Below are 27,870 nucleotides of genomic sequence, written 5' to 3'. Positions count from 1 at the left end.
AATATACAGTTAAAGGTCAAATTAAAACATATCTGACTCTTTTTATTTATTTATTGTATAACAAGAAAGTACTTGCAATCAAAGGAACAAAATCAATAGAGAAGAAAAAATTATTTTAAAAAAATTACAGGGGATATATGTAAATATAGATTACAAGAAAATTGCAAAAGAAAATGATTCCAAAATTGCATACGTATTTATAGCTTTTTTATTTCTAATATAATATTCAATATAATGCTTAGGATCAGATTTAAACAAATAAATTTTAAGTTTTGTCATTGGACCAATTTTGTTTGCGTGCATGATAATTCCCATATATAATCTTTAAATTAATAATCAATTTTTTCAAAAGTTTTATTATTATTATTGTATGTAAAAAAAAAACAAAAAAAACTTGTAGTTTAAATATATGATATTCAACATCAAACCAAAACAATCGGGTGTATATTACTCCTCTAATTCATACAAAAAGTGCACCCAGAATCCATCTCTCTAAAAAAAATTGTAACAACTTGATTTACTCGTTAAATGTGTCTCTGTGTCTTTTTTATTTTATTTATTTATTTATTTTTATTATAACAAAATGAAACATTTACATTACATTATATTACATTACATGCCAGGGAGCAAACCAGAAATTTATCTTTTAAACAAATTCACAGTTTTCACAGCTTTCTTGTTGGTAGATTCAGAAATCAAAGACATATAAAGATTTTGATCTTCAGGAAAATCTGAAAGAAAGGTTTATGCTTACAAAATTTACACTTGTGTATAAAATGTTTGGCCAAAAATATAATAAGATTAAATAAATAATAAAAACAACTGAATGTTCATTCTGATGGCCATATCCTAAAATAACATTTTCATATTTTAACATAACATCAGGAATTATACCACTAAATATACCTAATACATTTTTCAAACAATTTTGGTACACAGAAGGTAAGACAGATCTTCAGTTTGGTGATCACAGAAGGAGCAATTTACATCCAAATCTTCAGAAATAAACCTTTGTAAATAAAAAAAAAATTGTAGGATAGCATCTATGTAGTATTTTATAAGACACTTCATGGATTTTATTGTACATTAGGATTTTCTGAGGTATAAAGTCCATACTCTTTTCCAGTTAATATTGCCTATATGTCTGTTCCAATAATAGACAGCATTAGGACAAGAGATTATCTCATGCTGGAATAGAGAGCGAATATTTTTGTTATTTGGCTTTGTGGTAAATAGTAATTTACCAAGAACTGTTTTTAGCACATTTAGATGTGGCACAACCTGGGGAGACTGGTTGTCCCATCACTTCATAAGCATAATGCATAAAGCAGAAGGGATTGCTCCAAAAACAATAGTAAATTCTTTAATTTTTAATGGGACAAAAATTCATCATATTTAAAAGGCACTCCTCTGTTAATAAATAATTGTCTATCTTAAATTATATTATTTTTTGCCCAATCATCAAAGTGAATTGACTTATTTTTGTACAGTACATCTCTGTTGAGCCAAATTATATGATTATGAGGGGGAAAGTTGTGCTTGTAGATTGTAGATTAACAGACATTGTGTATAAAATGAAGATAGTTTGGAAGGAATTTTCTCAGGATTACATTATATGTATAACTACACAAGGACAAAAAATGTAAACCCCCTAAACGTCTGTGTCTTTAAGAAATATCACACGAAACTGAAACGTCACGTACGTGCTCGGCCCCGCGAGTGGAAACTCGTATCCCGATTGGTTCAAGCGGACGTGCGCGATCCAGACGAGTCACCTTGCTGTCGACAACAGCGGCTGTAGATCAGCGGAGCGGCAGGATTGAAGGTGTCCTCCAGAAACCCGGACAGCACCGCAGCGATGGCAGCCGCAGCGGACACAGCCAAGCCCAAAACATCGCCCAAATCTATAAAGTTCCTCTTCGGCGGCTTGGCTGGGTACGTGTGTGTGTGTACGTGCCCGTTCGTGCAGCGGCGCGCTCCGTTTCTATAGGATTTCATTGAATGAGCTGCTGATGGGAGGTTATCGTTCAGGGTTACAGTTAATAATTGCTCGAGCTGTTAAACATAGAATCAACATGAGGAGATTATGTGGTGTGTTATGAATTTTCTAAGCTGTTTTTTGTTAAGGTAGTAGTTGTGTTGGAAATAATATTGCAGGCCCAGAGAAAGCCTGGTGGTAACCCCGTGTCAAACTTCACTTTAAATGTCACGACGAGGCATTTACACCTTACATGTGGCGAAAAACGATCATTTCAAATGCCTTTTATTTATAGATTTCTGAGTGTGTTTATATGTAGATATCAGAGCTTTGTTATGAAATCTAAAAAGGAAAAATAAAACAAGATATTTAGAAATAGTGTCATAATTCATATGGAAATTGATTTCTTTTACATGTAATTCTGTTCTTCAGAAATTGAGGTAAAGTTTATTTTATATTTACACATTCAGACTTTCTCCTTAATAATATAATCTCAGAAAAGTATTCTTTGCAAAATCTACATAGTGAAATCATATTATCAGCCAATGACTATCAAAGTACAACATTGTTCACAGTCAATTAAATAGTGCTAATGAAATTTTGAAGTCATACTTACAAGAGATTTCAGACTGAATATTCAAAGTATGAGGGTAGACAATATAAGGACTGCAGCACAATTTGTCACTAAACGAATGTGTTAATATAAAACCAACTTTACCTCAATTCTTCAGAAGTGGTGTCATTTACACTGAGGGTTATTTTGGCACCAATTAAGTTACAAACATTTGACAGGACCAGTGAAATAAAATCAGAAATCGCTTCATTTACACGTGCAAGGAATTTGTTTCATTGACCGAAGCTTCCACAGTGACAGGACAAAAACACAGATAATGAGGAATTTAAGAAGAACATGGTAAAGTAAATAGAGAATAAAAATATACAAATGTAATAATTTTATATACAGCTATATATTACTGTAGATCAGGGGTCACCAATCTCGTTCCTGGAGGTCTGGTGCCCTGCAGTGTTTAGCTCCAACTTGCCTCAACACACCTGCCTGGGTGTTTCAAGTATACCTAGTAAAGCTGCGGTCACACTAGAGTTTGAGCTTGCAAAATCCTGTCGTACAGCGCTGCGAAAAGGGGCGGGATTGAACAAAATGATTAGACATTTAAAGAAGCGAGCGATTGGTCCATATTTTATATTTCTGTCCAGAGAGGTCATGTTTTGATCCTCGATTGGTCTCACGCAGTCAAGTGATGGGATTTCGCAGGTCAGAGTTCACCAAACTTGAACTTTGCACCTCAGTAACCTTCGAAACTTGACGCATGACCTTGCATTTCCGGTCGGACGCATTCGCGTGCGTTTGAATGGAAGTCCATGGGGAGAAAACTCCAGTTTGACCGCAGCTTAAGACCTTCATTAACTTGTTCAGGTGTGTTTGATTAGGGTTGGAGCTAAAATCTACAGGACACCGGACCTCCAGGAACAATTTTGGTGATCCCTGCTGTAGATGATATGGCTGCACGATATTGGAAACATTTGACATTGTGATGTTTTGTTTTGCTGCATAATTAATTTCAAGATTATTTGGAAATGAACTGTATCAACAGATACACAGTTAATTAAAATTCCAGATGGACTTTATGATGTGTTTTTATTGTTGATTTATCTGGAAGATTCCATTATTCAATATCACATGAGTAGCAGTGCAATATGGCTGTGTATCGGCACTGGTGGCAGGCGTGCGTTGTGTCCCACCAGTGATGATATACAGCCATATCGCACTGCTACAAGTGTGATATTGCGTTTATACAACAATTTGACAGCACAATCAAAAAAAAAAATCAAAAAACCCTTTTGTATTAGGAACTACTTTCTTCCACCATTTATTCACATCTAAAGCTGACGTCAGAACAGCAGAAACCATTGCTACTTCACCAACATAATTTTAGAGCTAATATTTGAATGATTCTCTTGCATAACGTCTAAACCAGGGATGTCAAACTTAATTCCTGGAGGGCTGCAGCCCTGCACAGTTTAGTTCCAACCCTAATTAAACACAGCTGATCAAACTAATTAAATCTTTCAGTCTTGTTTGAAACCTACAGGTAAAGCTGCGGTCAAACTTAACTTTTCTTCCCATAGACTTCCATTCATACGCACGGGAATGCGTCAGACCGGAAACGTAGGGTCATGCGTCCAGTTTCGTAGGTTGCTGCGGTGCAAAGTTCAAGCTTGGTGAACTCTTACCTGCAAAATCGCATCACTTGACTGCGTGAGACCCATCGAGGATCAAAACAGGACCTCTTGGACAGAAATTTAAAATATGGAGCAATTGCTGGCTTTTTTTAATGTCTAATTCATCTGTTTAATCCCGCCCCTTTTTGCAGCGCCGTACGACAGAATTTCGCACACACAAAGCCTGGTGTGACCATAGCTTTAACCTGCGGTCACACTGGGCTTTGTGTGTGCGAAATTCTGTCGTACGGCGCTGCAAAAAGGGGCGGGATTAAACAAGATGTTTAGACATCAAAAAAGCGAGCGATTTGCTCCATGTTTTAAGTTTCTGTCCAGAGAGGTCCTGTTTTGATTCTCGATTGGTCTCACGCAGTCAAGTGATGCGATTTCGCAGGTCAGAGTTCACCAAGCTTGAACTTTGCGCTGAAGCAACCTATGAAACTTAACGCATGACCTTGCGTTTCCGATCTGACGCATTCACGTGCGTATGAATGGAAGTCTATGGGAGGAAAAGCACAGTGTGACCGCAGCTTTAGTGTGTTGAAGCAGGGCTGGAACTAAACTGTGCAGGGCTGCGGCCCTCCAGGAATTGAGTTTGACATCCCTGGTCTAAAGTGATGACTAAACAGGTGATTTTGCTCACATTTAAAAATTATAAGACTGAATAATGTGAAATGCCATCAGTCTCCAGACATTTCCTCCCAGCATTTCTCAGTTGCAATCGGGAAATCACAATAATTAACTCCAAAAAGCTAAAGCAAACACTACCAGATTGCTATTGTATAAATACAGCACTCCAACATACAAAACAGAGAGATCGACTTAGAAAGTCACTTACCGTTTTATAATGATTTGTTCAGCTGTAGTTTGAAATGACGCAGAGTTTTTCTTATTATGCAGTCTCTGTCCCCATCTTGTGGTGGAACGTCAATCATCTTTGCTCTACTCAGTATGACAGGCTGATGGATGCCGACGTGCTGTATCTCTGAAATTACAAATATGTAAAATATACACTATCCTTATAAATAAATTCCATAGTTGCAGTCTAAACAAACTGTATTCTCGCCTACAAAAGCTTCAAAAGTACATTATGGTTGTCCAACAGCTGCAAAATTTGTCAATCTGTAGTGAGGTTATTGATCTGCTGTCGCTCTATGTGGGCGGAGTAATACCAGAAGGGTGAGGGTGAGGCTGTACAAGTTTCTGATATTGCAGACTATCGCACGGCTCTCAGCCATCAGATTCAAGAACCAGACAGAAAGGTTGTATAAATATATATATTTTATACCTGTCATTCTGATGCTTATAATGTTGATTAGAGTAGCACGATACTGGAAAATATGCAATTCATGATGTTGTTGAGTATTGAGATAACGATTCTTCTTACGATATGATATTTCGCTTGAAAATGCTATTTTATTAACTATGTTTTTAAAATGATTTATTTATTTAATAATATCAAAATAAACAGGTAAGCGATATTTTTCAGATCTATTTCAGTGTCTGAAACACTGTGTCAAGGTGCAAACATTTAGTTTTGAAACACTATGAGTGAGCGAAAACCTCAGCAGATATTCTAACACTGATTGGCTGTTGTCATTTTCCTCTGTTGTCTCGGCTCCGCCCAATAGTGTTTATTTTTAGCTCTGGGTTTACCTTTGTGCCCTTCCAGCCAATAGCAGAACCGCAACTACTGGGGAGGCAGGGATAAAGATAGTAAGGATCTGATTGGTCGAATTTTGATAAACAACCAGTGCACAAAATAAATGTAATTTATCACACGTCTGAAATACGTATATTGCAGATACTATTATTGCAATAACGATCATTTTGCGCAGCTCTAATGTCCATTGAATTTTTTCGGATTTGCAACAGGACTGGAAAGCAGATAAATAAATGAAATAATATACATTATTTCTGGCTTCCAGGATGGGGGCAACGGTGTTTGTGCAGCCGCTGGATCTGGTGAAGAATCGGATGCAGTTGAGTGGTCAAGGCTCTAAAGCTCGTGAATACAAGACCAGCTTCCATGCCGTGAGCAGCATCCTTCGCAATGAGGGCATTCGTGGCATCTACACCGGGTAAGAAAAAGCCACAACTCAGAAGCTGCAATTGTTTTATTGCCTATGGGTTGTTGATATGATGTATTCAGTGTTTGAATTTAAGCAGGAAAACTGAATGTATAATTTGCATATGGATTGTTGACATGATGCATCCAAAGTTTGAGTTTAAGCAGGAAAACTGACTGAATAATTTCCAAATGCGTTGTTGACATGATGTAACCAAAGTTTGAATTTAAGCGGGAAAACTGAATGAATAATTTGCATATGGGTTGTTGAAATGATGTATCAAATGTTTAAATTTAAGCGGGAAATCTGATTGAATAATTTGCATATGGGTTGTTGATATGATGTAACCAAAGTTTGAATTTAAGCGGGAAAACTAAATGAATAATTTGCATATGGATTGTTGACATGATGCTTCCAAAGTTTGAGTTTAAGCAGGAAAACTGACTGAATAATTTCCAAATGCGTTGTTGACATGATGTAACCAAAGTTTGAATTTAAGCGGGAAAACTGAATGAATAATTTGCATATGGGTTGTTGAAATGATGTATCAAATGTTTAAATTTAAGCGGGAAATCTGATTGAATAATTTGCATATGGGTTGTTGATATGATGTAACCAAAGTTTGAATTTAAGCGGGAAAACTAAATGAATAATTTGCATATGGATTGTTGACATGATGCTTCCAAAGTTTGAGTTTAAGCAGGAAAACTGACTGAATAATTTCCAAATGCGTTGTTGACATGATGTAACCAAAGTTTGAATTTAAGCGGGAAAACTGAATGAATAATTTGCATATGGGTTGTTGAAATGATGTATCAAATGTTTAAATTTAAGCGGGAAATCTGATTGAATAATTTGCATATGGGTTGTTGATATGATGTAACCAAAGTTTGAATTTAAGCGGGAAAACTAAATGAATAATTTGCATATGGGTTGTTGATATGATGTAACCAAAGTTTGAATTTAAGCGGGAAAACTGAATGAATAATTAGCAAATGGGTTGTTGACATGATTTCATTGTATTACATGACAAAAAATGATAATATCAAAAGAAAAGCATGAAAAGAAATGTCTACAACATACCAAACGTCTTAAATAATCTACTCTAACTGAAAGCAAAACATTAGTGTCTCGTAGTGTTTATTGTCGTCACATATGTGTTTTTGTGTATTCCAGGCTTTCAGCGGGTCTTTTGAGACAGGCGACCTACACCACCACCCGCTTGGGCATCTACACGATCCTCTTCGAGCGCATGTCCAAAGCAGATGGCACACCGCCAAATTTCTTCATGAAGGCTCTGATCGGGATGACCGCCGGGGCCACGGGGGCGTTTGTTGGGACTCCGGCTGAAGTGGCGCTTATTCGAATGACGGCTGATGGGAGGTATGAAAATATACTCGCACTAGGGTCGGGCGATGTCGACCAATTTGGCATCGTAAAATGTCTAATGTAAAACATTGTGATGGACGATGGCATCGTTGTTGTAGGTGGCAGTGAACTAATTATTTATGAATAATTAATTCATAATTAATTAATTAATTGTAGCCTGCCGTTTCAACTACCTGACCCGGATGGTCTTTGTTTTACCCATAACCAAATCATAAATAAAGAAAAGTTACACACAAATTACCACCTGTCAATCACTTTTTCCACAGGACTCTGGCATGAATAGGCAGAGTGAACTGTGTCATTATAATGGCGTCGACAACCAACAGGAACCAACCAACAGTATCTGAGGTTTTCGCTACAAGCGTGAAAGTGAAAGATTGAAGCAGTGTACTGATGCTGTGACACGTTACCTGATAGATTCAAAAGACTGAAGAGTCGTTAGTTAGAGAAAAGATTCATTAAAAAATCACATTTAACAACTATACTGAGACGCCATCCAGCGGTACATCCTTGATAAACTGTCCGACGTGCACTGCTCTCTGGGGTTTTGTGCTCAAAGCACTCGCTGACTGCTGGAGCTCAAAAGCTGCAGCGCATGACAGAGAGTGTGTGTCTGGTCACGTGATGTGCATTTTCAGCAGTATAGTGTGGAAGGAGGGCTATTCAGAAATGCTAGATGAAACGCCAGTGTGGACGGGGATTGTTTTCATTCTAAAATGCCATTTTAACACTAAGACATATTATTGTAAACGGGCCTGCAGTGTGTATTTTTCACGAGCAGGCTGCTGCTGCGACAGGGGGCGGGGCGGGGCGGAGGATCGCGATGTCGGCTCAGCATCAAGGTGGACGATGGCATCATCTTTCGACCCAACCCTAACCCTCACTCCACCGGATTTCCAAGCTTTGCACTTTTTCTTTTTTTAATCAAGTCCTATAATTGACAAAACGAGGCTTGACTGACTACATTAACATGGACATCAGTAATATATATATATTTGCTTTGAACTGAATTAGGGCTGCATGATATTGGAAAAATCTAAAATTTCGATTATTTTTTTCTGCAATAAATATTGCAGTTTCACAAGATAGATTAAATAGCTCTATTTGACTGTTTTCTGGGGTGTCTAAGGCCCAATCCCAATTCTGTTTTTTACCCCTACCTCTTCCCCTACCCCTTTCTCTTGGCCCTTAAAACAAAGTGTGAAGGGGAAGGGCTTCAAATTTTACCCCTAAGAAATGGGACAGCACTACAACACCTGCACACGTCATCATATGTCATCACAAGCTCTTGCTACATATGAGATCAACGATGGCGACTGCTGTAGTTATTCCAGTTGCATTATTTTTTGGTATTTATCTTCAGGAAATCACAGAAGGTAGCGATATCATGTTATCATAACGATATAGTGTGGCAATAAGATCATACCTGTACTGGGCATAAAAGTTCATCTAAACCAGGGGTGTCCAAACTACGGCCCGCGGGCCATCTAAAAAACGTAAGTCTTTCTAGAAACACAGTTAGACGACGAATTAAAATAATTCCATAATAATATACATCCCTCCATCCATCCATCCATCCATCCGTCGGTCCGTCCGTCCGTCCGTCCGTCTGTCTGTCTATATATTTATTTTGTCTGTCTTTTTATCTAGATTGTCTGTCTGTCTGTCCGTCCATCCTTCCATCCAGTCTGTCTGTCTATCTATCTATTTATCTATCTTTACTGTCTGTCCATCCTTCCATCCAGTCTGTCTGTCTGTCTGTCTATCTATTTATCTATCTTTACTGTCCATCCATCCGTCTATATATTTATCTAGTCTGTCTATCTATCTAGACTGTCTGTCCGTCCGTCCATCCATCCATCCATCTATATATTTATCTAGTCTGTCTATCTATCTAGACTGTCCGTCCGTCCGTCAGTCCGTCCATCCATCCATCCATCCATCCATTCATCCATCCATCCGTCGTTCTGTCTGTCTGTCTGTCTGTCTGTCTGTCTGTCTGTCTGTCTGTCCGTCCGTCCGTCTGTCCGTCCGTCTGTCCGTCCGACCGTCTGTCCGACCGTCTGTCCGACCGTCTGTCCGACCGTCTGTCCGACCGTCTGTCCGACCGTCTGTCCGACCGTCTGTCCGACCGTCTGTCCGACCGTCTGTCCGACCGTCTGTCCGACCGTCTGTCCGACCGTCTGTCCGTCCGTCTGTCCGTCCGTCCGTCCATCCGTCCTTCCTTCCTTCCTTCCTTCCTTCCCTCCCTTCCCTCCCTCCCTCTCTCTCTCTCTCTCTTTATCTATCTATCTATATATGTGTGTCTGTGTGATGTATGTAAAATTTTGTCCAGGACGTTTTTTTTTTTTTTTTTTCTGGCTCTCGGCCTAAAAAGTTTGGACACCCCTGATCTAAACACACAAAAACAACATTAACATAACACCAGACATATTAAAAAGCTCATTCCCAGCCACTAGACTTTTCTGTCTACTTTCTGTCATCGAGTGACAGGTGTGAAAGTATGTTGTGGGACTACTATGCAGGAGTCATTATTATAGATTATAAATAGTGAAATTAAAATTATTATGAACTTATTAGTGAAATTAATAATTTATTTATATATTATGAAGTTTTCTTTATTTCAATCTTTAATAATTCTACAAGATCACTCTCTTTTTAATCTGTCTTGTCCAGGTTGCCTCCAGATCAGAGGAGGGGTTACACAAATGTCTTCAATGCCCTCGTCAGAATCACTAGAGAAGAAGGAGTCACCACGCTCTGGAGAGTAAGTGTTTGTTTTTAGTGTTTGCGTGATTTATTTATGAATAGCTCAGGCGTCTGAATAAGAATAAGCTTGTTTGGTTTCACAGACGTTCTAGAATTAATTGACTTTTCATAATGTATATTTCATTAACATTTTACCGTGCACCAATCAGGATGTCAGCCATTTTTAGTGTTGTCTCAATCGCAGTATTCCCAAAACTCAAAGTTCCACTACGCACCATGAAAATCACATTGATGTACAGTACGTGCAAAACAAAAACTAAATCATCAAACATAATGACAAACGAGAGACGTTCTTATAAAAATAATCTGTTATTTGTTCGTTTTTAACATGAACAACACAGCTAGACAGGTTAGGAACAATCTAGCAAACATTTTAGAATTGGTTGATGGCATTGTAGTATTAGTACACACTGTTATGGCTGTAGTAGCAGCAGCAGTAGTAACAGTAACATGAGTAAATTCTGTAGCAGTAGTAGTTGGTGTAGTACTATTATTGTTGTTGTTGTCAGTGTTATCACTGTTGTCCTTTTTTCTTTTTACTGTCATTATTACTATCATTACATTACTATCATTGTTGTCACTCCTCACCACTGATTGGTCTCTTTCTGTCTGTTTTATTTATATCTATCTTATTTACTTCATTTTTTGACTGTTATACATGTTGTTTATGTGTATATATATATATATACATTTTTTTTCTCCTATGTATGTACTCTGACCTGTCCACCTAGTTACCTTTACGCGCACACACACACACACACACACACACACACACACACACACACACACACACATACATACATGCAAACACACGCACCTGCCAGTACTTGACTGTATTGTTGTTTTTTTGTTTTTCTTTTGTTTTTGTTGATTTGTTCTCTTAGTATGTGATCCAAATTTGTGTACCTCTTGCATATTTAAAAAAATAAAAGAATTGTTTGATGGTTGATATGTTGCTCTTATATTAAACAATCAAATTATTTAGCTAGAATGTACTTTTAATAATTCAGTATTTTAGTATATACAGTTAAAGTCAGAATTATTAGCCCTCCTGTGATTATTATTATTATTATTATTTTTATTGTTATCCCCCCCCCCCCCCCCCCCCCCCCCCCCCCCACACACACAATGATGTTGAACAAAGCAAGGAATTTTTCACAGTATTTCCTATAATATTTTTTCTTCTGGAGAAATTCTTATTTGTTTTATTTCAGCGAGAATTAAAAATGTTTTAAGCCATTTTTTGAAATAGATTTATTTTTGGTTTTTTTGCCTTTATTAAGTTAATTGGACAGTATTTCAGACAGGAAGTGAAAGAGAGAGAGGGGGTAGGGACGGGAAATGTCCTGGAGCCGGGATTCAAACTCGGGACACCCTGAAGTGCTACTGCACCATATGTCAGCGTGCTAACCACTAGACTATTGCACCAATTTAAAGCCATTTTAAAGTCAATATTATTAGCCCCATTAAGCAATTTTTTTTGATTGTTTACAGAACAAACCATCGCTATACAATGCCTAATTACCCTAACTTGCCTAATTAACCTAGTTAAGCCTTTAAATGTAACCTTTAGGCTGAATACTAGTGTCTTGAAAAATATCTAGTCAATATTATTAACTGTCATCATGGCAAAGATAAAATAAATCAGTTATTAGAAATGAGTTATTAAAACTATTATGTTTAGAAATGTGTTAAAATCAATCTTCTCTCCGTTATACAGAATTTGGGGGAAAAAATATGCAGGGGGCTAATAATTCTGACTTTGACTGTATATGAAAAATATGTGAACTAAGCTCCTGACTGTCTTTGCCAGAGCTCAAATTCACATACAAGACCTATTGAGATGTACCCTATGTGCTTAATGATGTGTGTTTTGTTTTGTTTTGAATGCAGGGATGCATACCGACCATGGCCAGAGCAGTAGTTGTGAATGCAGCTCAACTTGCTTCATATTCTCAGTCCAAACAAGCACTGTTGGACTCTGGTACGGACCTTCCTTTATCTTATCAGACACAAACTTACAGAGTCAGCCTTTCTAGTATATACAACCAATTCCTGATTCTGATCATTGGTTGGTTGTACATGGTTAACTGCTCATTAGCAGGGCGTGTGCGTGGTGTAGTTGATTAGTTGGACTGGTCAGTCATTGTCATTGGTCATTTACAGTATATATGTGTAATAGCATTGTAAGTATAATAGTTTTAATAACGAATTTATTTTGTCTTTGCCACAATAGCCCCTTTCACACAGTGATACCGGTAAATATCTGGAAAATTTATGGCATGACTTTACCGGTAAATTAAAAAAGCGATGTTCACACAGGCGAGGTCGTTACTGAATTTCTCCGGAAAAGACCATTCACACATCCATTCCAACATACCGGTAAATTCTGACATCAATCAGAAATGACCTCTAAACGGCTGGGCCTGTATTTGTAAACATTTGACTACATTACAAACTCTGTGGATGGATCAGTATAGTGAACAACTTCGATGAAAACATAGAGCAACACTTTCGCACGTCGAGATGTAGATGATATGTGTGTGTGTGCTGGCGCTCACCAGCTGCTTCACGTGCACACTTGACTCGTCAAGCTGCTGAAGGAAGCAGAGCTTGAAGGTAAACAAACAACGGCTTATCATAGGCATCTATCGCTAATTATTTACACTGTTGGCATTAAGATGAACATATAAACGTTATCTGACTAACTTCTAGCAGTTAAATGTGTCTGGGAAAATATTCAAAGGCTTTTATTTCCATAAACCGCGCGGAGGTGAATGCGTCTGAGTGTTCTGATTGGCTAAATCAGACGTCTCACGTCAGCACGTTCTAGACAGGTACGTGCTCTTTTCGGCAATCTTCTTTCTGCGTTCACACAGCGCAGCATTCTGGTAAATAACCGATAATGTTACAACTTCTCTTTCCGGAGTAGCCGGAACGAATTTACCGATATTTCCAAAAAGGGCTAAAAAAATTACCGGTAATTTTCCGGAAAGGTCTGTATGTGTGAAAGGGGCTTATGACAGTACATAATTATTAAACTAGATATTTTAAGATACTAGTATTCAGCTTAAATTAAATTTAAAGACCATGGGAAGAGGTCAAATGTGTAGTATTTACTGTTGATCATTAGTTGGCAGCATTAACCCTTTAGATAGGCCTGTGCAAAAACGTTTCTGACTTTTATTAGGAGTAAAACAGCAGATTATAGTGTTGTGCGTGTGTGTGTGTGTGTGTGTGTGAGTGCAATAATACACTTAGTATGCTAACTATGTTCTGCTTATTTTGATTTTCTCAAACATATCAAGGCAAGTGTGCAAAGGTCTCTGTCACAGACACACGTACATACTATGCTCCATATAAAAGCCAGAAAATAAGCTTTTATTGCATTGTAGCTGATGATCAGTAAAAAATTTACCTCAACAATCAAGAATGCATGATAATATGTTGTAGCTTTGCAATCAAAAAATGCCATTATAATGGAAATCAATAGGGTAAAAACAGCCCCGAACATAACAAAAGGGTAGTTGATTTGCCCAGAGTGTATCGTGTATGGAATTTCGTAAAATTTCAAAGCATTTGCCCAAAATATGTTTCAAAATGAGATTTGTCTTAAATCTTATCTTTATTTGTCAGAAATTATTGCATTTGTAATTTGCATTTGGCCAAAATTAAAACGCAAAATCACCCCAAAGTGGATGAAAACATCCCAACAGCACACAAGGGTTAATTAGGTTAAAGTCAGGTTAATTAAGCAATCATTGGATAACAGTGGATATCTTTAGCCAACTGAATAAAAAATATTTCTTAATATTGACCATAAATGTCATTTTTAAAAATGTAGAAACTGCTTTTATTCCAGCCAATCTAAAAGAAATAATAGTTTCCACAAAAGATGGTAACACTTTAGAATAATTAGGGCTGTGCAATTAATCGAAAATCCGATTTCAATTTTGGCTTCTAATGATTATGAAAAAACATTAATCGAGATAAACGATTATTGCGTCATATACCGCCACTTTCCAGTTGTACACATCTGTTGCTCTGCAAAGCTCAGTTCCACGTGAAAATGACTAAAAGCATGTACTGTAATGTAACGTTTGCAGCACGGGATGCGCATCATTCATGTTTTTTAAAAGCGTGAAAGAGCGCAGGCTGTTGTGTGTGTGCGCGCTTAGCCTCGGAGACGAGCAGAGCACACACATCTAACGCCATCTTAATATGAGCGCTTTAATGGTCAAATATATGCGCATTTGTGACAGAGCGCGGCGTTTAGTGATTATATTAACCCTCAATTGTGTAATAAACAAACAAGTTGAGAATTAAAAGACATGTGAAAGAGAAACCATAGCAGAGCCGCACTATTCTTAAAGTGACAGCGCAATATTCCAGCTGCCGCCTGTTTATATTATTAATCAAACAACAAGGACAAAATCACACACTGCTCTTGACTGAAGGACTTTTGTAGCTTAAGTTTTTTTCTTTCAGTAAAGATGCTTAAAGCACAGTTTGCTTTATATTTTTATTTCACTGTATTTATTTACCTTTCCTTATTTACAAGGAGGAAAATAACTGTGCATATATACAGTTAAAAACAGAATTATTAACCCTCCTGAATTATTAGCAATCCTTTCCCCCAATTTCTGTTTAATAAAAAGATTTATTTTCAACCCATTTTTAAACATAACAGATTTAATAACTCATTTCTAATAACTGATTTTTTATCTTTGCTATGATGACAGTACATAATATTTTACTAGATATTTTTCAAGACACTAGTATTCAGCTTAAAGTGACATTCAAAGGCTTAAGTGTAATTAGGCAAGTGATTGTATAACAGTAGTTTCTTCTGCAGACAATCAAAATATATATTGCTGAAGGGGGCTAATAATATTGAGCTGATAAAATAGGTTTCAAAATATTTAAACCTGCTTTTATTCTAGCCAAAATAAAACTCTCCAGAAGAAAAAATATTATAGGAAATACTGTGTAAAATTCCTTACTCTGTTAAACATCATTTGGGAAATATTTATATTTAAAAAAATCACAGGAGGGCGAATAATTTTGACTTCAATTGATAATCGTTTTGAATAATCGTGATTATGATTTTTCCCATAATCGAGCAGCCCTAAGAATAATGGTCCATTAGTTAATGCTAGTTGATATATTCACCAACATTAACTAAGCATGAATAATCTTGTAAAGCATTTATTAATCATAGTTTAACGTTATTAACTAATGCATTATTAAAATCCAAAGTTGTGCTTGTTAACATTAGTTAATGCATCATGAGTTAACATGAACTAACGCAGTTTAACTTAAATAACATTAACTAACATTAAAAAAGAGGAGTGAATACAGTAATAAATGTATTACTAATAGTTTGTTCATGTTAGTAAATACATGAACTAATGGACCATTATTTTAAAGTGTTACCTAAAAATTTTTTGGGAAATACTGTCAATTTTCTTGCTCTGTTAAACATTACTTGGGAAATATTTGAAATAGAATGTATTTGTGTTCAGTATATATGTGCTTGATTAGATCCACTGCAAGCTGGGCTTAGTTTCTTTTAGTTTTGTGTTCTGTTTGTGGTCAAAACAAAGCAAAGTAAGCAGTGTTAAATGAAGGTTATTGTGTGTTAAAGTGAACACCTGCCAAGTGCCAACCCACAAACTGCAAGCGAAAAATCAAGCGTTGCGTGTGACACATTTCAAAACACTAGCCGTTCTGGCAAGTGAAAAATAAAATAATTTTCAATCACATCTTATGTAATCGCTATCAGAGGACTCTCTCTAATAGGAGTCTCAAACATAAGTAAAACAAAGCACAAAGACGATCGCACACTGTGAGAAGAGTCAGTTTACAATCTGAACATTATATACAGATTGTGAACTGCTGACAGCAGTCACTGTGATTTATTTATCCTGTTAATTGCAGAAGTTAGCTCAGAGGTCAAATTGAAATGAAAGGGGACCTATTATGCAAAATTCACTTTTATAAGGGGTTTAAATACATTTGTGTTGCAACAATGTGTGAATATAACCAGCTTCTAATGTTAAAATGAATTATTTGTATTTTTTATCATCACACTTGATAAAAACAGTCTGCAGAAACACTTTGATTGACATTCTCCCTTTGTACGTGTCATCAGAGGGGGAAAGCCCCGCCCACTAGTCCCCATCTCCCCCTCATGAGTAGGCCCAAATGGAATCTGCGCGCTCAGAATTCCGCAGATTTCCGCAGATTTTTAGCCTATCATTAATTCTGTTTATTTACTTGAGTAAATGTGTGTAAATCCTAAATTTGTTCAGTTTTTTAATTAATTACAGTAATATTATTGACCAATATGAAAATGTTAATCTGATTTATGTAAAATGCAGTTTGTAAAGTAAGATTTTCAGTCTTTTAGTAGATATATTATATGAGAGACTTGCTTTGTTTACCAAATAAAGTGGATCTAATTGGATTTGCATTTTAAACATTAAATAAAAGGCAAAAAGTTATTATTTTTTATTTCACATATTAAGGTTTTAATTATGATACTCCCAAAATAATTCTGCAGAAATCCACAGATTTTTACCAAAATTCTCTACAGTAATAGCAAAAAACGTCCGCAGATTCTGTCTGGCCCTACTCATTAGCACAGAACGCTAGTCTTGTTTTTGAATCTGCCACTATGCTGACGCATAGGCATTTGAAGCTCCGCCCTGTTTTGGAAAGAGCACAATCTCATTTGAATTTAAAGCGACAGTCACCAAAATGCCACAATTAAAATCAAAGCCTAAAAGGGGCAATTTCAAAGAGATATAAGACATTATTAGTGTGGTATTTTGAGCTGAAACTGAACACACACACTCTAGAGACATCAGAGACTTATTTTACATCTTGAAAAAAAGCCTGTTTTAGTTCCTCCTTAATATACATTAAAATCTCTCTCTCTTTGTTTTGCAGGATATTTCAGAGATGATATCCTGTGTCACTTCTGTGCCAGTATGATCAGTGGACTGGTCACCACTGCCGCCTCCATGCCTGTAGACATTGTTAAGACCAGGTATAGTTTCACTTCCTGTGGATTATTACTATTTGTGTGACAGTACACAAAAATGGGCGACACAGTGGCTCAGCGGTTAGCACGGTCACCTCACAGCAAGAACGTCGCTGGTTCAAGTCCCAGCTGGGCCAGTTGGCATTTCTGTGTAGAGCTTGCATGTTTTCACCGTGTTGGTGTGGGTTTCCTCCGGGTGCTCCGGTTTCCCCCACAGTCCAAACACATGCGCTATAGGGGAATTGAATAAGCTAAATTGGCCGTAGTGTATGAGTGCGTGTATTTATGCGAGTGTGTATGGGTGTTTCCCTGTACTGGGTTGCAGCTGGAAGAGCATCCACTGTGTAAAACACATGCTGGATAAGTTGGCGGTTCATTCCACTGTGGCAAACCTTGATAAATAAAGGGACTAAGCCGAAGGAAAATGAATGAATGAATATATGAATGAATGAATACTAGCAATGTGAGCTAACAAAATCATTATAGTTCGTTTTGATTTCACGTATACTTTAAATACACAGTTGGTCTCGCGGTGGCTTAAAGAATGACTGCAGGGTGTTTTGTTAGGTTTTATGCTGGTTAGGGTTGTAAATTGTGAAGCTAATCAGTAAGCTAACTGCTGTAAGGAAACACAATTATTTCTTATCTTGTGTCTTATCTTAAGAAATGTTCAAGAGACAAGTTTTTTTTATTGCTACTCATTTATAGATGACAAAGTGGCTGCAAAATAAACACTGGCTATTTTAACTGACATTGAAGGTGGTATGACAGACAGTGTTAATGGTATCATTTCATATAACATCATAATATAACAGAGCACACTGCCAGTTTTAATAATGTCTTTATTAAGGAGAAATATACAGCTGAAGTCAGAATTATTAGCCCCCCTGCATTATTTTTTTCTCCATTTTCTGTTTAACGGAGAGAAGATTGTTTTCAACACATTTCTAAACAGAATAGTTTTAATAACTCATTTCTAATGATTTATTTTATCTTTACCATAATGACAGTAAATAATATTTGACTAGATAGTTACGTTTTTAAAGATGGTGAGTAAAGGGGAGGGAGAGTAACATTAATTTTGGGTGAAACACATAAGCAAACACACAAAATCAACAAGTGAGGAACAAAAAACCAAGACTAACTAAATGCAAGTTTATTTACAAAGATAGTGATAATAATAAATGCAAATATATATATATATATATATAGAAAGAACATTAAATATTTACAAGAATATATTGAAATTTACAGAAAACAACTGGAACACAAGATGTTTGAACAGATAGATGGGAGAGTTGGAGAGATGAGACCTGGGCGGCGTCCAAACAATAGAAATAAAGTAAACAAAACAATCTATTGGCCCAACATCTACCCTAACTATCCTATCTATAAAATACAGCAGTTATTGAAAATAAATCTTCACGTCTATTACGCACTACCTAACCTACTTTAATATATACAATGAGAAAACCAAAGTACAGTGGGTGGATCACGCCCCTTACCTAGTGTGTCTAACAACAGTGATATTCAAAAGTACATGTGCACAATGTATGTCGCGTGACATCCTTACCTGTCCCACTCTCCAACCTCAGATGCGCATAACACAGACAAATAACAACAGACAAATAACAACGGACGTATACCAAATTGTAACACACAGAAAACGGATTGCAATTTTCACTGACACACAACATAACACAGAAATTCAGGGCCTCTCGAGTAGCGTCCTGCCACCACTTTTATGCTACGGTGGCAGCGGCTGGATTGGAGACCGTCGGTGGCGTCAGGGGGGGACACAGCAATTGAAGAAGATTTTTATTTACTAAACCTATATGAAGACACATTTGATTGGGTGAGTGGAGGGCCATACGTATCTGCCATTATATATCTTTGAAAACAGGTGATAGGTTAAGGCAAAGGGGTCATAAAAGAGCATGAGAGAGGACTTGGGGATGCATTGAGAACCATCTGTGTCAGAAAGGCATGAAATGTATACAACACATGTTGAAACTGTCATGTATATTTGAAAAGACACATACTGAATGGGAAAGAAGAGTCCAGTTTGGATGTTTGAAACATAGATACTAGTCATGATTACCAAATGTGAACTGTATGGGGAAAAACAGTGATGATTATATTAGATCTGTACATTATAAGGGCCAACAAGAAGAGGGGTCTTTAAATAGTGGTCGTAAAAGACTAGGAGCTGGGAGAGGCCTGTTGAACCAGTAAACAGCTGTGAAAACACAAAGGTGGGAGGAAGCAAGGATAAAGGGGATAGCAGATTTGAGGGACACTGGATTTGTCCTGGGGAGAGACTGAGATGGGTCTGCTCCAGGCTGTCTCTGCTTTTTTGGGAAATATTGCAATAAAGTATATTCTTCTGATATTCATAACCCCAGTCTGAGGTTGATTCATTAAGAGAAAAGTCAGAAACCTCATCACAAACAGCTGGGCAAGAGCATAGACTGTAAAATATATGGACGTAGTACCTGTGACGTCACCCATAGGTTTCTGAAGAGCGCAAAAGAAGCTACTAGTAGGCGCGGCCAACCGTCGCCATTTTGTTCGCGCGTCATCGCACCCACGGCGGGATACCAAACAAGGGCAAAGAGGGGGAGAGTGAGCGGAGTAACAGACACCTGCTGGCACTTTGCTTAGACCTGGCAGACAGACTTTACTTTAGGAGAAACGCTTGATACTTTATTACCTGTGACTTGTTTGTGTTCTGACCACATGTGCTTGGCTGTACACTATATCAATAAAGTGTTTAGACTTTTAAAAACACTGTAGTAATACATTGAGCCACTAAACATTGCTCTTATGACGTTTTTCTACAGGAGGAAAACGCAAATTACTTCCAAACACTTCAATTATAGTATGTGTTAGTAAATGCAAGACTATTAATGAACTCCAGCATAACACTGTATGATAACGCTTCAGATGACTGATCTAGAGCCTACAGCTAATCAATCTGTCACATTCTGGAGTGCTTTACGGGTCTAAAGAAACATATAAATGATAAATGATCTTAAATAAAACAAATACATAATAGAGATGGTATACAAGTATTTAACTTTACTCACATGGGAAACGGAGGCCACGTGAATGGTTTGTGAGCACAATTAAGTGCACACAACATCCCATATCATCTGATAATTGTAAGAAATAAGTCCAAAAGGCAGCTGACTGTGTAAAGCCACATAAAACTAAAGAAAAATACGATGAATATGCCGAGATCAGTGGCTAATCTGCCGGATTCAGCTGAGGTGAAGTGACGGCGACCAGCGAGACCTAGCTGTCACTCAAGTGGCCACGCCCTTAATTATGCAAACTTAATATAAAGCAAATGGATGAGTTATAAAAAAATTCACCCCCCTCACAGTTGTCATGGAGGGTAATAATAGCTATATGAACCAAAATCGTTCTTTGTACCAGGCTGTAAACACCTTTTTTTCTGCTGTAAAGTTGGCCATTCTAACAGTGGGCTCAATTGCAACTTACTCTATTATGGAGCCAGGACTAGCAGAATTTTGATGAATTGCAGTTTCAGTTACTTCCATATTGGCTTCCCGAGGGAGAGCGGGAGGTTGCCGCTTGGGCAAGAGTAGCCAATCGGAGCCATTGTATGGGTGGAAGTGGGAGAGAGGGAGCGAGCACAGAGAGAGAGATGGAGAGAGAGACTACTAGCAAGACAAAAAAATAATAATAATAATCACGCCACACAGGAATGTAACAAGATATTTTTTAAGATACTAGTATTCAGCTTAAAGTGACATTTAAAGGCTTAACTAGGGTAATTAAGCAAGTTAGAGTAATTAGGCAAGTCATTGTATAACAGTGGTTTGTTCTGTAGACAATCAGAAAGAAAATATTGCAAAAAAAGTATTGATTCTGACAGTATTCTGTGCAGCAGGTTTTGTGTCGAATGTTTATATTTGTCTCATTCTTTCCAAAAGAATCCAGAACATGAGAATGATTGATGGGAAGCCGGAGTACAAGAATGGTTTGGTAAGTCCTCAACTCCCTCTTACTTTAATGTATGAATTGTAAATTGTAATAAATTCTTATTTTTTTGGCCTAAATTAACAAAAAGGTCCTGTTTTCAGAGACGTTTCTATTCATTTTACACAATGATATTTTAAATTCAGAAGAGTTTTGAAATCGTTTTAATCATAACTAGGCCCACATGGAATCTGCACGCATAGAAATCCGCAAATTTTTTAGCCCGTCATTGAGTCTTATTTATTTACTTGTGTAAATGTGGGTAATTTTTTTAATTAATTACAGTAATATTATTGACAAATAGAAAAATGTTCATATGATTGATTTACAACCGAGTTTATAAAGTAATATTTTCTGTCTTTTAGTAGAGATACAGTGCTCAGCGTAATTGAGTACACCCCATTTTGAAAATTTATATGTGTATCCATTCCTCAGTGAATTTAGGAAATCTTCTTGGTGCATTTAAACAAAACAGATTTTTTAAACCGGTATATTTATTAAATTACTTTAGTCACCAAACATATTTGGAAATTGAAAGATAATACAGTTAAATTCAAGCAAAATATTGCAAAAAAAACTTACAACCAACAAAATTTCAACTTAAAGGGCACATAGTTTACTTCTTTTTTATGATTTAATATTAATATTATGGTTCTTCTGAGTGTGCCAGTTTAGGTTCAGTTCAAAACACAATTAAGATTTTTTATTATAATGTGTTAAAAAGTGTCATGTTGGGGGCGTGTCCACAGTTTGCTGATTTAGGGGTGTGTTGCTTCACATGTAAATTAGTTTCGGCTTCCCGCCCAACATAACAAGGGGGCGGGGCTATGAGCTCACCCGCTCTGCATTTGCAACGGAGTCTGACAGGCAGACTGCGAGAATCGTCGCGCCACGCATTTTTAAATTCTAAACATAGGTTTCTGCAGCGGACCGCAGCGCCCAGCCATCGACTTGAGTGTACCCTGATAGAAACCTATGTTTAGAATTCTAAAACGCATGCTAGTTAAGATCACAGGGAGCTTCTGGGATCGCGAGAAATGCAAACGGCTGAAGTATAAGGTAGACTCAATGAGAAGTACACATGTTTGCAAACCTACCTAAAGATACAACCAATAATTCTGATTAGAGCAATAATGTGGAGAATATTGCTCTTGTGTTGAGCCCAATGAGCCTTGCATCTAAAAATAGAGCTAGCGTGTTCCTTTAGTGATATCGCTTCGACTCACGCTGAAAATGGCGTACGTGAATCAACAAACTGAGGATATGATGACGCGCCTGTCAATCAATATTGGTGGGCGGGGGGACCGCTCTCCTACGTAAAGTTGCGGTCGATCTGAAAACCGCTCCAATTGGTCCACCGTTTTTATGTTGTTAAATTGAAAAAAAAAAGCACTGGGTGTGCTTATATCACCCCAATATGACGGTCTATACACCATACATGCACATATGTCTGTCCAAACAGCTTGAAAAGTAGATTTTTTTATCATAGGTGCCCTTTAAGTTTTTTAAAAAAAATTTCTGTTGATTTTTATTTATTTTTTATTATTTCTGTTTTATTTTTTCCTCATTTTTAAATTAGTATTTAATATTTTTCTGTAACATATCAATTTGGCTGTGCTAGTTTTTGTACCGTTATCGTAAGTTATTTTGTTTGATAAGCTCCAGATTTGGCTTCAGTGCTGACTAATCTAATGTATATGCACAAATATAATATTGCATAGCTTCCTATTAAAATATGAATTCAAAAGATATATTTGTGAGGGGTGTACTTATATATGCTGAGCTCCAAATATTTTATGAGAGACTTGCTTTGTTTTCCAAATAAGTGGATCTAATTGGATTTGCATTGTAAACATTAAATACAAGTTAAAAAGGGATTATTTTGTATTTTATATATTACGTTTTTAGTTACGATACTCCCAAAATCATTCTGCATAAATCCAAAATATAGATTTATTTATTTAATATAAAATGGCAAAAAATGTCAGCAGATTCTGTCTGGCCGTAATCATAACACATAAAAGCATCTGTCATTCTGACAAACTTCGGTTTACATTTTCAATAGGCAAATGGCACACTATGCACTTACACACTCAACAGCATAGTATATGAATGTAGTGTCGTCTCAAATGTAACACTAATGTTTTTTACTAAGCGGAAATTCGACCCATTTCCCTGCTGACGTTTGACAGTTGCCAAATCAGTGAAATAAATGACCAAACCATCAAATAATACCTGCCGTGAGTTTAACCGCATTCACCATCGGGAGGCGCTATAATCACTCTCGTAGGAGAATTTCGCTTTCACAATCCAAAATAAATAAAGTTATCCAACATGTGCGCCCGAAAGCTCCGCTACATGAGCAAAGCAGCGGGCGTTGAGTGCGTGAAGTGTCCATCATTACACACTTCATTTTACCAGTCGAATAAGTGCATCATTCAGGTAAATAAAGTGCACTTATTATTAGAGTTTGCAATGTGAACACACTGCTTACACTATTTATACTACAAAATGGTGGAGAATAGTGCATAAGTATGTGATTTGCGACGCACCTAATTAAATAGTTTTTTCCTCAATGTTTTGCATGAGTTTGTCTATTTGAATCTCAGCTGTTTGTTTGGATAAAAGAATACAACAACAACAACAAAAATTAACAATCCTATTTGATGAACTAATAACCTAAAAACTCCACGATGGTGTTATCAAGACTTTCAGAACTAGGAAAAAAATAGTGCGAGACAAATAACGGCAGCTAGAAGACAGAACAACGTCAAATATACTATCCTGCCCCAATAGACGCTGCATTACAAACGCCTCACACAAGCAGTGATTAATTTTTATATATTTTCATGCAAAGATGACTTAATACAAATATAAATACATACAAATGTTCACATATTATCTGGATATTATAAACTTTGAAGGATTTAAGATGCTGATGACCGTTAAAGGTGTCATAAGTCTTGTGAAAAGACTCCATACTACTAAAAACCATCCAACTTCCCTCATTTTTCTCTCCTCTCTCTCTGTCTCTGTAGGATGTATTGGTGAAGGTCATAAGGAATGAAGGATTCTTCAGTCTGTGGAAGGGTTTTACTCCATATTACGCTCGTCTCGGCCCGCACACGGTTCTCACCTTCATCTTCCTGGAGCAGATGAACAAGTTTTACAAGATCTATTTTCTCGACTCGTAGATTACAGAGCACAGGCCGTACTTCCACTTAGTCACACTTTACAATGAGCTTTCATTAGTTAATGCATTTACCAACATGAACTCATAACATGTATTAAACATATACTGATGCATTATCCAAATTCATGGCTGTTAACATTAGTTAAAGCACCGTGAGTTAACTTTATTTGCATTAATGTTAACAAAGATGAATGAATACTGTAATACATGTATTGTTTATTGTTTGTTCATGTTAGTAAATGCATTAACTCACATTAATACAGCTAATATTGTAAACTGTGACCTACCTGTATTTCTCTCCCACTTTCTTTCCCAGTATAGTTTAGACGGTTTGTCACGACGCATATATAACCGGACTTTGACCCCTTGCTGTGGTGGTAACTGAGAAGACTATTCGGACTCTTAAATTACCCACACACAGACACATAAACACAGAGGCTGAGCAACCTAATGCTAAACTGAATTTGAATGCAGACATTGATTGTTTACACCAGTCGAAGCCCTGTTTTACTTTTAAATCATATTTATGTAATGCCCATTTTTTCCCCCTCATATATAAAGGTCAACAAGTGTACTGACCTGAGAACAGACAGATGCCGAACGTGAATCATAAAAGATTTTTCTCCTATTTCTTAATTCTTTTGATTCCTATCAGCACACACATACAGTAGTAAGAAAAACAGTTAGGATCTGAGTGCAAATCTTGGATTACTACCATAAAAGACTGCTTTAAAGTGAACATATGGTGGTGTTTGTGCACAATTAAGTGGAAGATTTGTTTTAATAAAGATGAGGTGTGTGTGTATAGGTCGATACACACTAGATCAGGCATGGGCAAACTTGATCCTCGAGGTAGGGATGGCTGACGTAAAACTGACGTTTCGACACAGTGTCGAGATCCCGAAGCGCAAGTGTTTCGAAACACTGTACCGAAGCATGATCCGAAACACCGAGGTCACGTGACTAAAGTGTTTCGAAACACCTGGTCACGTGACTAAAGCGATTCAAAGCATCGATCAGTTCAGAAGCGTTTCGAGACTTGGAGAATCTGCATTTGACTGACAGGGTCCAACTACTGCTTTTGTCACGTATGGCCTAGTGGACTGTGTGTGTGCATGTTGTTGCAGACTTCATATGACTTTTGGGTTCGAATCCCGACTTGTACAAATACTCCAAAATCGTGATTTTATGTATTTTAATCATGTTACTGTTTATGGTGTAGTCTAGATAGGATACAGCTGCTGATACGCCATCAAATCAGCATAATTTTTGTAACTGTAAAACAATAATTAATATTTTACAGTACTGTGATGGTTGGGTTTAGAGTTGAGGTAGATGTTAATAAAATACAATAAATGGGAAATTTCATGAATAATATAAATAATTCTTGTTAACTTCTGTCCACAACTGTATCTGATCTAGCAACAACCCTGTTTTATGACTGACCGAAACAAGCTATATTTATTCACAAAGTGTTTATTCGGATGTCAGACCAATGTTGAAACAAAACAATACACAAACAAAGCATCTTAAACTGATATTAAATCATTTCAAAATAGCTGTATCTGCCTGGTTTCGAACCAACAATCCCCACATGGAAGTCAGGAACCCAAACCACTGCACTATATCACTTGAGTAGTTGATTTTCCAAAGTGGGGTTTAATACCTCAATTTGCTCAACTATTCTTTGCTGAAACTGTTCCAGTGCAATACATAAAAATGACCACTAGGCGTCACTGTAGAGTGGGGTTTCGAAACGTTTCGAAGCTTCGACACATTTGCTTCAACTGTTTCAGTGTTTCACGAAGCCTCGCTTTGCCCACCACTACCTCGAGGGCCGGTGTCCCTGCACAGTTTTGCTCCAGCACTAATCAAACACACCTGAACACCCTAATTAGTGTCTTTAAGATCACTAGAAAGCTACAAGCAGGTGTGTTTGAATTGGGGTTGGAGCAAAACTATGCTGGGACACCGGCCCTCCAGGATCGAGTTTGCCCATCCCTGCACTAGATAGTTTGTTGTGTTATGTTAGGAACTTAATGAAAGGTATTGAGACGAGAGTGAAAATACTGGTGTTAGAGTTTGAAGAATTTGATTATTTTCTTCATAGTGTGTGAGGCATTACATTTTTATTTTTAATTAATCGAGAGCAGTATTAAACCAAGAGTCCAACTTAAAAAGTCCTGCTATTGTGACTTTTATCATGTAAAGAAACTATTTAAAAACATTATCTATTGTGTTGTTTTTCGTGTGCGTGCTTTGTAGAAATGTTCATTCATTCATTTTCTTTCTGCTTAGTCTCTTTATTCATCAGGGGTGGCCACAGCGGAATGAACCGCCAACTCATCCGGCATGTGTTTCACACAGCGGATGCCCTTCCAGCTGCAACCCAGCACTGGGAAACACCCATACACTCTCATTCACACACATGCACTACGGACAATTTAGCTTATTCAATTCACCTATAGCGCATGTGTTTGGACTGTGGTGGGGAGCACCCGGAGGAAACTCACGTGAACACGGGGAGAACATGCAAACTTCACACAGAAATGCCAACTGACCCAGCCGGGACTCAAACCAGCGACCTTCTTGCTGTGAGGCGACAGTGGTAAACACTGAGCCACTGTGCCACCCTGACTATTATGCAATTTTATAATAATAATTACTATGCAATCTGAATACAGCTTGTTCATTTAAGGGTACTATATTAGGTTTAGACATATAAATATAATATATTAGGCTTATATAATTTAGTAAAATAAGGGAACTTAATTTAGTTTTAAATTAGGACAGTTAAACTAAATTAGGACACTTTAAATATATATAATAATATAATATATATATATATATATATATATATATATATATATATATATATATATATATATATATTTAAAAATTATTGTACAATGTTTTTAGTACTGTTGAGTTTCAGGTTTAAACTTTTAAAATGGTTGTTATTAAGTTTAAGTCTACAATTTAAACTTGAAACGGTTATTTTTTAATGTAAATTATTATTATATTAGAATTAAATGTGAGTGTACAACAACCTTAAACTTAAAACTTAAGTTTAAATTATTATTGTTATACATTACGGTGAAATGTCAGTGTATAACAAACTCAAACTTTTAAAATGGTTATTACATTTAAATTAATAATATATTGTGACTAAATG

General features: G+C 36.8%; 1 protein-coding gene across 1 annotated transcript; it reads left to right on the top strand.

The window, feature by feature from the left end:
• Positions 1 to 1,752: 1,752 nt before the first annotated feature.
• Positions 1,753 to 25,323, top strand: slc25a11 (solute carrier family 25 member 11). The gene is made up of 8 exons (XM_056458804.1): positions 1,753 to 1,935; positions 6,148 to 6,300; positions 7,465 to 7,671; positions 10,354 to 10,444; positions 12,340 to 12,430; positions 17,401 to 17,500; positions 21,457 to 21,508; positions 24,541 to 25,323. Exons 1-8 carry the CDS (start codon positions 1,859 to 1,861, stop codon positions 24,694 to 24,696), a joined length of 927 nt encoding a protein of 308 aa, XP_056314779.1. The 5' UTR covers positions 1,753 to 1,858; the 3' UTR covers positions 24,697 to 25,323.
• Positions 25,324 to 27,870: the final 2,547 nt, after the last annotated feature.

Source organism: Danio aesculapii, chromosome 5, assembly GCF_903798145.1.
Source record: "Danio aesculapii chromosome 5, fDanAes4.1, whole genome shotgun sequence".
In the NCBI taxonomy this organism is placed as follows: domain Eukaryota; kingdom Metazoa; phylum Chordata; class Actinopteri; order Cypriniformes; family Danionidae; genus Danio; species Danio aesculapii.
Note: the sequence above shows the minus strand (reverse complement) of the source record. Positions and strands in the feature narration are given on the sequence as shown.